The 17,940-nt window shown below is 39.0% G+C and overlaps 1 protein-coding gene across 1 annotated transcript in view; it reads right to left on the bottom strand.

Annotated features, from left to right (window-relative positions):
* LOC115275853 (olfactory receptor 1J4-like) overlaps window positions 1-17,543 on the bottom strand; it is a 97,709-nt gene extending 80,166 nt beyond the window's left edge. The window contains exon 1 of the mRNA XM_029919620.1: window positions 17,047-17,543. Coding sequence (XP_029775480.1) covers window positions 17,047-17,543 — 497 coding nt within the window. The remainder of the gene's footprint in view (window positions 1-17,046) is intronic.
* Window positions 17,544-17,940: the final 397 nt, after the last annotated feature.

The following is a 17,940-nucleotide window of genomic DNA, read 5'->3' as shown; positions in this document are numbered from 1 at the left end:
AACATTGAATGCATGTATTCATTCATGCATGAGAAAGATCTAAAATTGATAATCTAAGCTTCCACCTTAGGCAGCTAAAGGAAGAAAGAATGTATTTTTAAAAAGTAACAGAACAAAAGAAATCATTAAAAATTGGAGTAGAAATCAATGAAGTTGAAAACAGGAAGTCAGGGAAAATCAATGAAACCGAAAGCCAGTTCTGACAAAATCAATAAAATTGATAAATCTGTAGCTATGCTAAGAAAAGAGAGGACTCTACAAAACACCATGCGTGCCTCGAGGAAACCACAGGAGGGTCGGAGCATTGGGCGGGGGGCTTTGAAGCTGAGGACAGACCCACTTGTTTCGTAAGCTACAGGCTGAGGAACTATGAAGGCTTTGTGAAACCTGAGCAGGAGGACAGCCTCTGTTCCCTCACCTGTCAGACGTTCATGGAGCACCTACCGTGTGCCAGTGCAGTGCAGTGAACAGAACAGACATTACACTTCCTGTTCTCATATGGTTTATGTTACAGTGGGGAGGGGGCCAGGGGAGGCCAAAAGAGAAGTTTTAGGCCTTACCAAAGAAAGGCAGGGGTGGTCAGATGGTTTAGCAGGAGCTTCCTTTGATGGAGGCTCTTTGTGAGCCCCTGCCCAGTGACCAGTGTCCTGACTGCCAGGACAACCAGAGTGGATGGGGTGGGGATCAGGCCTTTGGATTGTCAGGGGACAGCATAAGAGCCCAGTCCCTGCAGGGGGTGTTGTGGGAAAGTGGTATGGGAGGCAATGCCAGGCCTTTGACTCTGCTGCACATTCACCTACCCCCAGCTCTATCTCTTCCATCCTGGGCACCTGGCTGCGCCAGTACTAGGATTTCTGTCAGCCTCTGCACTTTCTTGGCCTAATGCAGTTGGTGACCTATGCACAGCGAAACCTTCCCAGATTAGACCTGGAGCATCATGCCCACCTTTTCCTGGTCCAGCTGGAGTTTCCAGAGCCTATTGGGGCAGAGACTGATGGAGAGGAGAATTAGGGGCTTGCTGTATATGTAATTTGAGGAGTGGATTGGGGTTGAGTCACACTAGGAAAAGCCTCCAGAGGGTGGTGTTGGGCCAGGAACAAAAAACAGCCTCTGGCCACTCATCTGGCAGACTCATCTGAGGAGAATTCCTGGGGGGAGGGTATGTGCTGTGATATATTCTGTCTTTGGAAAGGCAAATGGAAAGCTACTCATGTCAGTGAATTCTCCTCTTCCACTTCTAGTGCCACCTCTAGGGCTGGGTCTATGACCAGCTCCAGACCTGGAGCAGCTCCAGTTCCCCCAGCTCTGCCATCAGCTCCAGTTGGAATTAGCACCAGTTTTAAGCAAGCGCCAACCTCAGAGCTAGAGCTAGAGCTGGCTCCAGCTTGATAGCACTGGCCATAGATCTAGGTCCAGCTCTGGTGCAACCAATTCCAGAACTGTTTTAACCTATACTTAAAGCAAATAGATTAGTGGTTGTTTCTGGAAATCAACTGGGAAGGGACTCAAGGGAATTATCTGGAGTGATGTCAATGCTATGGATATTGGTATGGATTTGTTAAAATGGATTGACCAGTTCAGTAATATCTAGCATATCATTACATGCAAAGCATATATTAAAATAAAAAATAAAAAGAATATAGACTGTTTTATGAGGTGAAAGATAAAGCCAAGAGTAATATATAGTGATACCAATAAGATTTATTTTTGGAGAAAATGACTGAGAGGAGCATGTTGGAGTATTATTTCTTTATCTGGCTGATGATTTCATGGATGTGTTTCTTTTGTGGTAATTTATCAAACTGTGCACTTAATGTATGCTAAAATTTTCTCTCTGTATGTTATACTTCCATTAGCAAATAGTTAAAAAATTATTTAGTGTTTATTAGTTTTTGAGTGACAGAGCACGAGCTGGGGAGGGGCAGAGAGAGAGGGAGACACAGGCTCCAGGCTCTGAGCTGTCAGCACAGAGCCCAACACAGGGTTTGAACTCACTGATTGTGAGATCATGACCCGAGCTGATGTTGGATGCTTAGCCGACTGAGACACCCAGGTGCCCTGAAAATAGTTGGTTTAAAAAATATATAATTTGAATCTATTCATGGTCTCCTCCAAATCCCAATCCCCCATCTCCTCTCAAGAGGAAATGAATAGCCTGAATTTTATGTTTATGAGTCGATCAAATTTCTGTAGTCTTAATTCTAAGTGTGTGCATCTCTCTCTAACACATATAAATATATACATTCTATGTGATTACATATATACATATGTATGCAGGTGTGTATATATGTAAGTACATATACACATATGCATACACACACATGTATATATATTTCTTAACCTGCTTGTACTGCCATAACAAAGTGTCACAGACTGGGTGGCTTAGGCAACAGAAATTTATTTTGTCACAGTTCTGGAGGCTAGAACTCTAAGGTTAAGGTTCTGGCAGATTTGGTTTTTGGGGAGAGCTCTCTGTGTCTCAGGGGGCCTTCTCACTGTACTCTTACGTGAACTTTTCTTGGTGCGCGTGCAAGGAGAGAGAGAATGAGTTCTCGTGTCTCTTCTTATCAGGACACTAATCCTAATGAATCAGGGCCCCATCCTATGACCTCATTTAACAGTAATTATATACTTAGAGGCCTCATATCCACATGTAGCCACACTGGGTTAGAGCCTCAACATATAAATTTTGAAGGGACATTCAGTCCATTATAATACATACACATAAAATTTTTTATCTCTGAATTTTGTCATATTCTTGGAGTTTTTTAATAATAGTTTATTGTCAAATTGGTTTCCACATAACACCCAGTGCTTCTCCCCACAAGTGCCCCCTTCCATGACCATCACCCCCTTCCCTCCTCCCCCTCCCCCTTCAGCCCTCGGTTCATTCTCAGTATTCAATAGTCTCTCATGATTTGTGTCCCTGTCTCTCTCCAACTCTCTTTCTCCCTTCCCCTCCCTATGGGCCTCTGTTAGGTTCCTCCTCATATTCTTGGAGTTTTGCTCTTTGCTCTCTCAGTATTTCATTTCTATAATTTACTGATGTGGCATATGATTGCTCTACAATGCTCCTTATGTAAAAATACCATAATTTATTTGTTGTGGAAATTTTCTTTTTTTTCTGTGATTATGAACAATGACCTTCTTATCTATATCTCCAGTTGTACATGCAAAATGTTTCTTTAGACTATAAACCTGTGAGTGGCAACATTCCCAAAACAAGTAATCCAGTGAAGAAATGGGCAAAAGACATGAACAGACACTTTTTTAAAGAAGACATCTAGATGGCTAACAGACACATGAAAGGATGCTCAACATCATTCATCATCAGGGAAATACAAATCAAAACAATAAAGAGATACCACTTTGTACGGGTTAGAATGACTAAAGTTAACAACTCAGGAAACAACAGATGTTGGCAAGTATGAAAAGAAAGAACATTGTTGCACTGTTGGTGGGAATGCAAACTGGTACAGCCACTCTGGAAAACAGTTTGGAGGTTTCTCAAAAATTTAAAAGTAGAGCTACCCTATGATCCAGCAATTATACTACCAGGTATTTATCCAATGGATACCAAAAACTGCTGGTTCAAAGGGGCACATGCACCCCAATGTTTATAGCAGTACTTTCAACAATAGCCAAAATATGGAAAGGGCCCAAACGTCCATTGACTGATGAATGGACAAAGAAGATGTGGCATATATATCCACACACATATAGATAATGGAATACTAATTTATGAAAAAGAATGAAATCTTGCCATTTGCAACAATGTGGATGGAGTTGGAGTGTATTATGCTAAGAGATATAAGTCAGTCAGAGAAAGACAAATATATGATTTTACTCATATGTGGAGTTTAAGAAATACAACAGATGAACATAGGGGACAGGAAGGAAAAATTAGATAAAAAGTGAGAGGGAGGTAAACCACAAGAGACTCTCAAATAGAGAACAAGTTGAGGGCTGCTGGAGGGGCGTCGGTGGGGTGATGGGCTAACTGGGTGATGGGCGTTAAGGAGAGCACTTGTTGGGATAAGCCCTTGATATTATATGTAAGTGATGGATCACTAAATTCTACTCCTGAAACCATTATTACACTATATGTTAACTAATTTGGATTTAAATAAAATTTTTAAAAAACACCTGCAAGTGGATTGCATGGCCCAAGGCAATGTACATTTCAACTATAAAACATAAAGCCCTGGGGCGCCTGGGTGGCTCAGTCGGTTGGGCCTCCGACTTCGGCTCAGGTCAGATCTCAGGTTCGTGGGTTCGAGCCCCGCGTCGGGCTCTGTGCTGACAGCCAGCTCAGAGCCTGGAGTCTGCTTCCGATTCTGTGTCTCCTTCTCTCTCTGCCCCTCCCCCTCTCATGCTCTGTCTCTCTCTGTATCAAAAATAAATAAAACATTAAAAAATGTTTAAAAAAAAACATAAAGCTCTATTGTTTCCTTACTAGAAGTAAATAAGACTTCCAAAAGAATACACACCACTGTCAACAAAGAGCATTGTCTAACTTAGTTTTTCCAAAATATAAATATAAAATGGAACCCTATTGAAGTTTTAATGTCTCTGATTTGATTTGTTATGATTATTACTGAGGTTGACTGTCTTCTTATATTATTAGCTCCTTTGAGTTTATTGTCCTCAAAGGCCTATTAATCTCATTTTGCCTATTTTTTAATTTTGCAGTATATGCATATGTATTTTTGTTATTAAATTAGAAGCTATTGTAGGAGGCAGGTTTTGAATAGGGTTTGGAAAGATGGTAGGGACTGGTATAGCAGAGGACAAAGAGGAATGTCTCTAGGAAATGGTAATTTATTAATTCAAAGGGACACTTTTCCTCATCCTGTAATTAAACAAAAGATCTTGCAGAGTCATGGATTTTATTTTTAACCCCATGCATGTAGGGGAAACAGGAGGTGCCAATAATTTTCTTTTGGTTTGAGGAGAAAGTTTTGTCAAATCTTGACTTTTAGGAAAATAGGTAGGTCAACTGCAGCATTATAATAAGGGCAATGTTATCAACCACAACCCACAGGACCTAGAAACCATTTATGAAATCTAAATATATTTCAAAACATCTTCATTCAAATAGCTATTCCAAGTGCAGATTGATTTTTAATGCAAAACAGAACAAATAATATCACTTATGTATAGTCACACATCTTCACCTTGAATCACAAGCACATGATATTCATTTTCTATTTGTCTCCAAACAAGTGGAGCTGGAGATAATGTAAAATAAAATTTGGGGTTTTTTTTTCCAGAGACTTAGTAAAAAGCATTTCTTGAATGGTTATTCTATGGTATTGTAAGAAACTTGCACCAAGAGAATGCTGATTCCACAGCTTATGGGCAGGAGACCAAAGTTTATAGAAATTGCATTCTATTCCACAGGGCCCAGTTGTGGTGATGGTATATGAAGTCCCTTGATCTTTTGTGCAGAGAGTGAAAGTATTAGAGTGTTTCTGGTGTTCTTGGAATAACATGGAATTTAGAAACAAGAGGTGTAGGTTAATACACTCAGGCACCAGTTTGGTTTGTCATGGTTGGACTGTGAACTCCATTGTAAACTGAAAAGGCAAAACGCTTTGTGAATCACCAAGTTCCTAGTAGCTGCTTTGTGCTTATTATCATCATTCCTCCAAGGCGAATTCTCCTATCGCCTGCTAGCAAGAGTTCTTCCCTCAAGGGAACCAAAAGCAATGAAGCAATTATATTCTGTTTGTCTCTAACTTGGAGCTGCCAGTGGGGAGTCCCCAACACACACCCCCTGGGTCCTCTCCATGATTTGTAAAGCTGTAACCCATGCTTATTGCTCAGGGATTGTGAACAAGTATATAACACTATATATATTCAATTTGGTTTTGAACTGATAACTCCTTTCTCCATTGCAATTCATCTTTGAGACCCTCAGAGATTCCACCTGCTTCATTGTATTCTGTGTCTTCTAGAGAGATAAGGAAGAACCTTCCCACACCTTCTAACTAAGGGTATATGTACTCATTATCTAAGAGGCAATGTCAGAGAAGGAGTAGAATTTATATTCAGAAGCATGATTACGTGTGTGTGTGTGTGTGTGTGTGTGTGTGTGTGTGTGTGTGTACAATGAGCATGTACTACTGATCCCCAACATGGCTTTACCCACCTCACTCCAGAGTATAACAGATAAATCCATATAGAATAATTTATCCCTGATGATCCTCTATCTAATTTTTGAGAGGATAGTGAAATACATATCTCGTCTTTCTCATATTTCATTCTCCCATTAAGTCTCATTGGTTTTTCCTCAAAATTTTATCCCACATTTGTAATTACCTTCATCTCTTCTGCCATGAAGGAGGTGTTGGCAGGTGTTATTTTGTACCTGAACTGTGCCAATACCTTCCTGTCAGATTCCTGCTGCCATTCTTGCCTTGCTGTGATCTGTTCTGTATGCAGTAGCCAGCATACTATTTAAATTTTTTTCTTTCTCTCCTTTACTTAAACCTTTCCATGGGTGTTCTGTTGCTCTGAGGATAGAATAAAAACTTTCCATTATAAAGAAAAGGACTTTTATAACCTGGCTCCTAGATAATTCTCCAACCCCATAACTTTTCCATGCTGACCATGCTCCTGAATTTTCTCTGCTCCTCAAATATCATAATCCTGTCTTCTCCGAACAGTTAACTAGAGTGTCCACTTTTATAATCTTCACATGACAGGCTCTTATAATTCAGGGATACTTTTAAAGAACCCATAAAAACAGCCTTCCTCACCACCACTTAAGTTTCTTCTACTTTGACAGTATCTATCAAAATTGTGAATATATATAAATCCTCCAATTCCATTCTATGAATTTCTGCTACAGATATGTATGCTAATGTGCAAAATGGCATGTGAACAATATTATTAATGAAACACTGCTGGAAATAGAAAGATATTAGAAACAACCTAAATGTCCATAAGATGGCTAGTGAGCACTTGCATTGTGATAAGTTGATTATTATTAACACGGTAATGACTAGCAACACTGAATGTAGATTCATCTCATGTAACAATATTAAATTAACAGGATTTTTAGTGGAATTGAACTGAAGAATGTAGAAATAACTGACATAATTTTAGTCACATTGGGAGAATTGATACATAATGTAAACTTTAGCTAAGCCCCAAAATGAGTGTGGGTCCTATAGTGAGACACTCTTTCAGAGAAAAAGACCTTTCAACTGAATAAGTCTTTATATAGTGTGTGAAATCATTATTTTAGGACTATCTCTTTTCCTATCATTTTGTGAATGTTCACATGGGCAGGTCTAAGACTAACTGACCTAAAGGATAAAAAGATAAATGGTAGTATTAGCAAAATATAAGAAGTGTTAGAAAATGATAAGAAAAAATTGGTTACAAATCATAAAACCTAGGTTAGGAACTGCGAAAAAGGAGGGGTTATTTGGTAAACTGTACTGGAGAAACACAAAAAGTTTATTCTTTGGCAGATCCAGGATATGACTGGAAAAGCCAAAATATTTCCTGGCATTCTGAGAACTGGAATCAGAGTGATCTGGTTAGAACACAGGGAATAAGGTGAGAATTTGGAAGAAAAAATGGACTCTTCCTCCACATTCCAAGAAAATTTCTTTAGCAAGAGTGATGGTAGGCAGAAAATGTTGAGGAGCAGGAAGGAATTTTCTTAAAGAACAGATGGATGGCTATATTACAAGGTATGTCATTAGATCTATGTTATCAATAATAATTCTTGTCCTTAAACCCCTTGCCTCCAGATCTTGATTTCTGGGGGATCCCGGCAGACCACTGAGTTGTCTTATCTTGATCCAATCCATGGAAATAAAGTATTAGCCAAAGCACATGCAAAAGGCATGGAAAAGATTAAGAAAGGCCAAAAGACCAATTGAAGAGCCTCTATTAGGATTTCCCAAAGCTTACTGACTTAGTCTTGCACCTTAATTTCTTAATCTCATGTTTCTATCATAAACTCCTGGAATCCTCAACTTAGAACCTTTGATCATCATTCTGATGTATGAAGGATTCTCCAAAAGAGACTGTGTCACTTTCTAGGTGGACACATAATGTTCTGATGTCAGACCATCACCAACCCATTAGTGGCACAAAAAGAATGAGTTATTGAGGTTAAAATTCATGTACTGACTAATTCGAAACCATGTTTCATAATGTGATAGTCACAATTATTTCTCATTCTTTCACATACCCTCTTCCCCTACCCTCCATCTCCAGCAAAAAAGAAGAAGAATATGGAGAGGGATAATCAGAGTAGTGTGTCTGAGTTCCTCCTCCTGGGGCTCCGCATGTGGAAAGAGAAGCAAGGCATATACTACACTCTTTTCTTGGGCATGTACCTGACTACGGTGCTGGGAAACCTGCTCATCATCCTGCTCATCAGGCTGGACTCTCGCCTCCACACCCCCATGTACTTCTTCCTCAGCCACTTGGCCTTTACTGACATTTCTTTTTCATCAGTCACAGCTCCAAAGTTGCTCTTGAACATGCAAACACAGAGTCAATCTATCTCATATGCTGGGTGCATTTCCCAGCTCTATTTCTTCTTATTTTTGGGAGATCTTGACAGCTTCCTTCTCACATCAATGGCATATGACAGGTATGTGGCCATCTGTCACCCCCTCCACTACACCACCATCATGAGTCAGAACCTGTGTTTCCTGCTAGTGATTGTGTCCTGGGTCCTCTCCTGTGCTAGTGCCCTTTTGCATACCCTCCTCCTGACTCGTCTCTCTTTCCATGGAGACAACACTCTTCCTCACTTCTTCTGTGACCTCTCTGCCTTACTTAAGCTCTCTAGCTCAGATACCACAGTCAATGAGCTGGTTATCATCACTGTGGGAGTGGTGGTCATCACCCTGCCATTCATATGCATCCTGGTCTCTTATGGCTGCATTGGGGCCACTATCCTGAGGGTCCCCTCGACCAAAGGAATCTGTAAAGCTCTGTCCACATGTGGTTCTCACCTCTCTGTGGTGTCTCTGTACTATGGAGCAATTATTGGACTGTACTTCTTTCCCTCATCCAATAACTCCAATGACAAGGATGTCATTGTGGCTGTATTGTACACTCTGGCCACTCCCATGCTAAATCCCTTTATCTACAGTCTGAGGAATCAGGATATGAAAGGAGCGTTGGGACATCTACTCAGTAGAGGACTATTTTTACCATGTTGAGTGCTGTTTTCCCTAAGTGGAAATAAGGCATTCAATGTGTATCTCCTTTCTTATCTGATAGTTGCACTTTAGTGAATCTTGATGTGACACTCTTTAGTCTTTTTTTCAGCTTAGACTTAGTTTTCTTCTCTGTTTAGTTTCTTTGTTTTAGAGAGTCAGGGAAAAAACATTTCTGCACAACCATCTTTTCTTGTTTTTTTTTTTTCTTTTTCCTATGGTATCCCCAGGCCTATACTCATTTTAAATGTTTTTGCAGTCATAGCTTTCATTCTTTTTACTTTTTAATATAATTTACAAATTTTGTATAGTAAAGTTTTTCCCTTCTCAAGATAACAAAAATATTCCTTCTGGTAGTTTTATGATTTTAGTTTGCATTTAATTTTGTAATACATTTGAAATTTATTATTATGAATGACATTATGAGCTTTATTTTTGTTCCTAATTTCTTACCAATTGTCCAAATTCTGGTTTTCAGTTATGTTTATAGAGTGATGGTAACATCATATATAACTGTTTTTTCTTTTAATTGAGTGGATCTAGTCACAAATTGAAATAAACTGTTTAAATAAAAGGAGGGGGGCTCTAGAAAGGTTTGGTACAGGCCCCAGATGGTGAACTCACACTTGATGGAAGCTCTGTCTTGGGATGGCCAATTGGGAGTGAAGTATGGTAATGAGAACAGAGGTTTTGAAGTGGTTTTCCAAGTGATCATGTGACTATGAGCGACCAGCCCAGTGTAAGAGAGTTCAGTCTTCCAGGGTATGAGACTAAGAATTTCTAGGAGGAATATCAAAAGCCTAGACCTGAAGTGAACTTAGGCAGTACTTCATCCAAACATATCTGAATTTTTTAAAAAGTACACCCGTGTCCCATGTCCATAAATATGGTGTCCTACGTTTCCATCTGAAATGTTGATGTTGCTTTCAGTCCTTGAGAAAGTATCTCTGCTCAAGGCAGATATAACTATAAGCTGATAAGTGTGACAAATATTTCCATATTTAGTATTTCATTTAATTCTGGTAATTGGTATAAAAGGGGTAATTCATATTAAGAGGGGCTTAGTAAGTAGCCCAGTGACACTCAACTAGCAATGTTTAGTAGAATATTTAAAATGCTCTATGTGTTAGGTCTATCCTGAGTTCTTAAATCACTTAAATATTTTTCAGACTTGAGTAAAATTCTTACCCATTTTACTGTAAGTTTTATTTAAACTTTAAAAAAATATTGAAATAGCATACAAAAAAGCATATATGGCATATATATAGTTTGAATATATATGTATATAAACATGGTATGTCAGAAGTGTGAATACGTATGTATGTATCTATATATACATATAATCACACCTTAAAGAATATGAAAATAAACATTCATTTAACAATCTCTAGGCTTACATAGTAGAAAACTATTTGTTGAAGTCCCTTGTCTCCTCTGCAACTGTATCTTCCTCTCCTGTTTAAAGTACCTCATAATTTTTACATAAATAACCATTAAGTACACACACACACACACACACACACACACACACATACATATATGCATAGAACTATGTCTTAATGTTCAAAGTGTTTTGTTGGAGTATTAGGGCTATGGATGATTATTACTTTCTTCTGCATATTTTTCAGTATTGTTTTAATTTTTAATGGCATGTATTAGTATTATAACTGGAAAAATGTTCTTTTCATCTTTCACATAGGAAAATGAAAGTATCCCATATTTTAAATATTTCAATTTCCTACTTTTATCTAAAGAAGACATTCACTGTATGTCAACTAACTTGAATTTAAATAAATAAATTTAAAAAATAAAGAAGACATCCCAATGGCTCATAGATACATGAAAAGATGCTCAACATCACTCATCATCAGGGAAATACCAATCAAATCTATGATGAGGTACCACCTCACACCTGTCAGAATGGCTAAAATTAACAATACAAGAAACACCAGATGTTGGCAAGGATGCTGAGACAGGGGAACTCTCTTGCACTGTTGGTGGGCATGCAAACTGGTATAGTCACTCTACAGAACAGAATGGGGTTCCTCAAAAAGTTAAAAAATAGAACTACCCCATGATCCAGGAAATGCACTACTACATATTTACTCAAAAGACACAAAAATACAAATTCAAAGGGGGTACATGCACACTGATATTTACAGCAGCATTATCAACAATAGCTAAGCTATGCAGAGAGCCCAAATGCCCATTGACTGATGAATAGATAAAGGAGATGTGGTATACATATGCAATGGAATATTACTCAGCCAACAAAAAGAATGAAATCTTGTCATTTGCAATCATGTAAATGGAGCTAGAGAGTATTATGTTAAGTGAAATAAGTCAGTCAGAAAAACAAATGCCATATAATTTCTCTTATATGTGGAATTTAAGAAATAAAGCAAATGAACATACGGGATGGGGAAAAGAGAGAGAGAGAAACAAACAGTAAGAGACTCTAAAAGACAGAGAACCAACTGAGGGTTGATGGAGGTATATGGGTGAAGGATGAGCTAGATAAATGATAGGTATTAAAATGAACACTTGTTATGATGAGCACTGGGTGTTGTATGTAAGTGATGAATTACTGAATTCTGCTCCTGAAACCAATATTACACTGTATGTTAACTAACTAGAATTTAAATAAAAATTGAAAATAAAATAATAAAATTTTAGCACATCTATATTGTTCCTTCAACTTAGCCTGCTCTAGAACTGCATATAAATGTAATAATAAATATATTTATTCTTCTAGGTTTTGTCTTTGTTGTCTGGAATCATCCTTGTGATGTGAACTCATTCATATTGTATTACATTCCATTGTGAGACTATCAAACACTTGTCTATTCTAGTTTTTATGGCTATTTTATTTGTTTTCAGCATTTTGCTATTATGAGCAATGATGCTACAAACATTCTTGAACATCATCTAGTGCATATATGCAAGAGATTCTGTACATTATATATCAAAAGAATTACTGAATTGTAGGCATGTGATGTTCTATGCAACTACCAGGGCTAAACTCTTCTATAAAGTAGTTGTTCCAAGAAATCAGTCTGGAAAGGCTAAATACTATATTATTCCAACTATATGAAGTTCTGGAGAAGGCAAACTCTAGAGCCAACAAAAGATCAGTCATCACCAGACTTCAGGGCTTAATACAGATAAATGCACAGAGGAAGATTTTCAAAAAGAAGAAAAAAAAAACTTCCCTGTGTCACATACTTGAATACAATGTGCTAAATTTTTATATAAAATTTTTAAGCTTTGTATTCAGTCCTTGAAAGTACTTGAATACATGGAGTTGACTGCTTTTAGTGTTGTTTGAGTAGATTTGTCGTGTCCTGCCCCGGCCAGCACTACCAAGGAGAGGAAGAAGAATAAAGGAAGAAGCTAGAGGCTTGATCGGAAACTGTGTGCTGTCTTCACTCTCTGCGCTCCCCTCTCCTGCCCTGTTTTCTCTCCCTCCCTCAGGAAAAGAACCCGCGAGGATTTTCCGCCCTGCTGGCCGGGGCGGGACACGACAGGGCTGCTCCTCCGCCTGTAGGTGCCGCACTTGTAGGTGCCGCGGTGCGCTAGCTCGCCAGGTCCAGGCGTGCTTGTCCCCAGCTTTGAGCGCGCCTCCGTCGCGGGTCCTTCTTGAGGAAGGGAAAGAAAACAGGGCAGGAGGGAGAAGCAGAGAGTGAAGACAGCACACGGTTTCTGATCAAGCCTCTGTCTTTTATTAAGAAAATAATTCCTCTTATATAGAATTTGGGGCTGGGAACTGACCTTGGTCGATTACCAGGTAACAGAGTCACATGAATATTAGAGAAAAGGAAAAACTGAAACTGCAAACTCCGGACACAGCTTCAAAGGGAAGCGCGCAGACTTGCGTCTACAACGCTGGGGAGGGGAAGCTAGCGCTGCATACCGAAATAAGGTTTTGATCTTTTGTGCACCTTGGCCAGATCTACGTCTGGCGCAGCAAGACAGTCACCAAGATTATTTGGGCCAGGAAATGGCAATCTCCAGCCTCCAGATGCAAATCTTGTTTTTCTCAGTACTCCCTGGAGAACGAATATCCTTGCCTGAGGCAGCCAGAAAACTTGGCAGCTCCCGACATAGATTCATTTTAATGTTTCTTCATATTAATAATGAAGTTTTAAAAATTAATATTTGAAAAGTTCATTCTGTCTCTACTACTCTGCAATAAATGTCCTTGCTGCAAATGGAAGTATCAATTAGGTAATTTAATCTTTACTTAAAAAAAAAAGATGCAGGTAAATAATGGGTAAATTTTAAGTGAAAGTCTATCAGTAAGAATTTGTTCAGGAGAGAAAGATAAAAGTTTTTGCTTACACAACTGTTGTAAGAGGTGAGGAACAGAGGTCTAGGAACTAGTGCTTGAAGACTAAAAAGCCCAAAACTAAAGATTTCGGCCTGAATATAAAATAGATGGTTTCAAAAAACTATTGGGCAGTAAATGTAAATCTCCAGAATCACTGAAAAACTTCCCAAATGTCTTGGTCTCTTGCACAGTGCAGGTGGCTCTTAGTTCAGTGGGAAACTACAGTGAAGCTTCTATCTACCCATATTCTGGCTATAATTACCTGCAGAAAATAATGGCTTCTTTTCTTACCTTCTAAACTCCTCATGAATTCCTCTCATTGGAAGACATTAAACAAGAACAATACAGAAAAGAAAAGAAAAATCTGGAAAATGTAGCTTGTAGCCTTGCCACTGCATTGCGGGAAAAGCTTAGAAGTAGGTGATAATAATGCTAAGTTAGCAACAGTCTAGTATATGACATCAGGAGAAGAAAGGAGGGTCCAGTAAGAGTCTGAGTATCCATATACAAATCCCAGAACAGGATGAGGGATGCATGAGACAGAGCCACCCGGCATGAGTCCACTTTAGATCAGCCGATCTGCAGCTAGCCACAGAAACACCACTGAGATCAGCGGAGTCCAGAAAAAACACCATCCCAAGCTAGATCAGCCAAGCCCCAAACGACCTTCAAATTGATAAGTAACAAATGCATGTTGGTGAATACTGCGGAGCCATTGTGACCATTTTTCATCCAGCATTTTTCTGTGGCAACTGTAACTGATACACAGGGGTACAAAAAAGCTTTTATGTCACAAGGACCAGTGTAAGTAACATCAGAGGAGTGCAAAACTATATTCCTGTTACAGAAGTGAGGAGGAAGGAGTAAATATTCTTTTAAACAATAATTCAGTATATCACACTTAATACCTGGGATGTTGAACACCTACTACTCAGGAAGTGACATTTTTCCCCTGCTATTCTTTGAAAATGCATTTATTTGAGAATTGTTTTCCCGTTCTGCTGAATAAAAACTCTTATGAATCCCATAAAATCTTTTCTAAGCTGTAGGTATTAGAAAGGGTAAAGATTACTTTCTATCACAAATATGTCTCAATTCTATAGTTAAATTTCCTCATTGGATCCAGGCAGGCAAGAATCTGAAGTTCAGATAGGAGTCATAATGGTAGGTCATCTTTCCCCTCCCTCATTTTTCTGAAATCTAGTTACAGTTGCTGAACCCACCCTTTGGGATAAAGCTTGAAAAAAGAATGAAAAAGGGGTGACAGTAATATGCTCCTTTGGTGGCTACCACATAAAAAATATTTTGACTTCTCTTGAGCTGGATGATGGTTAGAACGAACTCATTCTTTTGTCCCTTCTGGGCCAGTGGCATTCAGAGTCTCCCAGGCTGTCTTCCCACACATCCTCTGTGCTATAACAAAAGTATATTTCTTCCTGTAATTGTTTCCCCTCAGAATGTGATTGTGAATTTCCTACAGATCTCTTCTTCTCTCTTCAAGCTTCCTAGGCTTGTTCATGGGTCTTCTTGGGGAGAAATGAAAATGGCTTCACATCAGCTTTCCCTTTCACACAACTCACCTATAGCCCATAGGAAACTTTTTTGAATTGAAGTATAATTGACACATTATGTTACATTAATTTAAGGTGTACAAACATAGTGATTACACATGTAAAAAACTTTTTATTGCCCCACAGTGAAAATAAGTGAAGGTATTTCCCAAACATAATTCTATTTCATAATTTAATCCTCCCTCTCTCACTATTTCATTTTTTCTATTGCCACTGCTGTCCTCCAAGTGAGAGATATATACCAGACTCTCTAAATGGTTCTTTTCAAGCGTCTCCCTCTAAACTTGAAGTGAGGAGGAAAGCACCCCCTTCTCTTTTGGGGAGGACCTGGGGTTCACTGTGCAGCTTTCTCAAAAAAAACCTCACCATCACTTTATGAGAACCTCTCATCTCTAGCTCTTAGCAATTTTAGGCCTATATCTGGGTTACAAGCCTGATGAGTTATGAAACTGAGTATTTCCTATAACATCTTTATTTTGTGTGTTACAACTCACTTTGGCATCTGGAGTCTATCAAATCTTGGCACCTCAGTTGAAACTTCCAGTTTAATATCATGCACATGCTGCTCCCTCTTCCTGTTATAGCCAGGACAAGATACAGCTTTGCGTGTCTGGGTAATTATGACTTGTTAAGTTTCAGGTAAAGCAACACCTTCCCTGGGAAATTCTTCATATTCTCTCACACTAATTATTTCTTCCCAAGACACAGCATTCCATATTAACAATTACATTCCTTGCCATGCTGAATCACTCTGGAGTCAGACGTCAAGATTCAAATCTTCCTTCACTAACTGTGATGTTAAGATGTTTTTTGAGCATGAGTTTTCCCAAAGTATCTCTTTGAGCATAGGTTTTTCTCAAAATACCTCTTAGGGTTGTTGTCAGAATTAAATTAGATGATCTTAATGCATAGAAGAGGCTCTTAAACCAGTACCTGAGACAGCTGAGATGATATTTATTTTGCTACTGAATATCTGTGTGTATTTGGGCAGAAATGATGTGTGGGCTGTATTACTGAAGGACAAGCAAGCAGTGTGTTAATTATTATGTAAGGAAAGTAAGATTTACTATATTCTTCTTGGAAATTCTAGAAGGGCTCAAGGTCCCTGAATACCTGAATGTCTAAGTGAAGAAGGAGACACGTCATCACCAAAATGTAAAATTGCTTAGAAACTGATGTATAAAAGACCAAATATATTTTGTAACAATCTGAAAATCCGAGGAAAGACCAGCCCTGATAGATTACATTTGATGATACCAGCCAAAGTGATACAGCATCTTCAAAGTATTTTCTGATCCCATCATCCAAGAAAAGAACAAATTAAGCCCCATAAAGCACATCTAATTTTACTATTTTCCCCCAACAGATGTAAGGATAACGTCAGCAAAGCATTTCTTAGTGACAGTGTGGAAGGAGAACAAGAGAGCTCTATTTACAATGATTTGTGTTTACATGTAATTGAAGAAATAAGATAATATGTATATTTTAAAAGAAAAGTAAGCATCAGGTGGAAGAATATGTTTTCTTACTCAAGAGTTTTCTCAAGGCCCCTTTCATGTCTTTATTTCTCAGGCTATAAATGAAAGGGTTCAACATGGGGGTGACCACTGTGTACATTAATGAAGCAATTATGTTCTTGTTATTGGTGTTGTTGGACGAGGGAAGAAAATATAGACCAATAATTGCCCCATAGTAGAGAGTCACTACTGAGAGATGTGATCCACATGTGGACAAGGCTTTGCAGATGCCCTTGGTAGAAGGAACCCGAAGGATGGTGGCCCCAATATGGCCATAAGAAACCACAATGCATAAGAATGGAAGCATAACAGCTGTTAATCCTGCAGTAAAGATTACCAATTGGTTGAGGGAAGTGTCTGAGCAGGACAATTTGAGCAAGGCAGCAAGATCACAGAAGAAGTGGGGGATGGTATAGTCAGCACAGAAGGACAGCCGGGCTAGGAGAAGGGTGTGCAAAAGAGCACAAGCACAAGCAATGAGCCAGGATCCAGCCAGCAGCATGATACAGATGCTCTGACTCATGATGATGGTATAATGCAGAGGGTGACAGATGGCCACATACCTGTCATAGGCCATTGAAGTGATCAAGAAACTGTCTAAATCTGCACAGAATATGAAGAAATATGTCTGTGAAATGCACCCTGCATAGGGGATGGATTTGTACTTAGTATGCATGTTCATCAGCATCTTTGGGACAGTGACAGATGAAAAGGAAACATCAGTGAAGGCCAAGTGGCTGAGGAAGAAGTACATGGGGGTGTGGAGGCGAGGGTCCAGCCTGATGAGCAGGATGATGAGCAGGTTCCCCAGCACCGTGGTCAGGTACATGCCAATGAAGAGGGCAAAGAACATGCTCTGCTGCTCTGGGCGGATGGGGAGCCCCAGGAGGAGGAACTCAGACACGTTGCTCTGGTTCTCCCTCCTCATACTGGTATATCAACTGAAGGGGACCAGTGGGGAAAGTTGAAAAGAGAAGGTGAAATGTTTCTGGATAAAAAAGTGATCACTGTGCCATAATATCATAAAAATGTTATTTTGGTTTAGGGAAGGTCTTCATCCATATTTTCTTACATTTTAGGCATATTTTTGCTGGATAAATGTAGAAAATGTGTACCTTTAGGATATACAACCACTTAGTTTCTTTCTCAAGTTGGTGCCAGTCTCTGTAAATGATAATACTAACAGTTAATGTTTATTGAATGTTGTCCTTATGCACTGTTTGAATAGCTCATATGTAGCAGCTGATTCAATAGTCTTATGTATGTGAGCTCGGTAGGTACCGTTGTTATTTCCACTTTTCAGATGTGCTAGCTGAGGCGGGCAG

The sequence above is a fragment of the Suricata suricatta genome, chromosome 13 (genome assembly GCF_006229205.1).
Source record: "Suricata suricatta isolate VVHF042 chromosome 13, meerkat_22Aug2017_6uvM2_HiC, whole genome shotgun sequence".
Classification (NCBI taxonomy): domain Eukaryota; kingdom Metazoa; phylum Chordata; class Mammalia; order Carnivora; family Herpestidae; genus Suricata; species Suricata suricatta.
The sequence above is the reverse complement of the archived record's forward strand: the minus strand, read 5'-3'. Positions and strand labels throughout refer to the sequence as shown.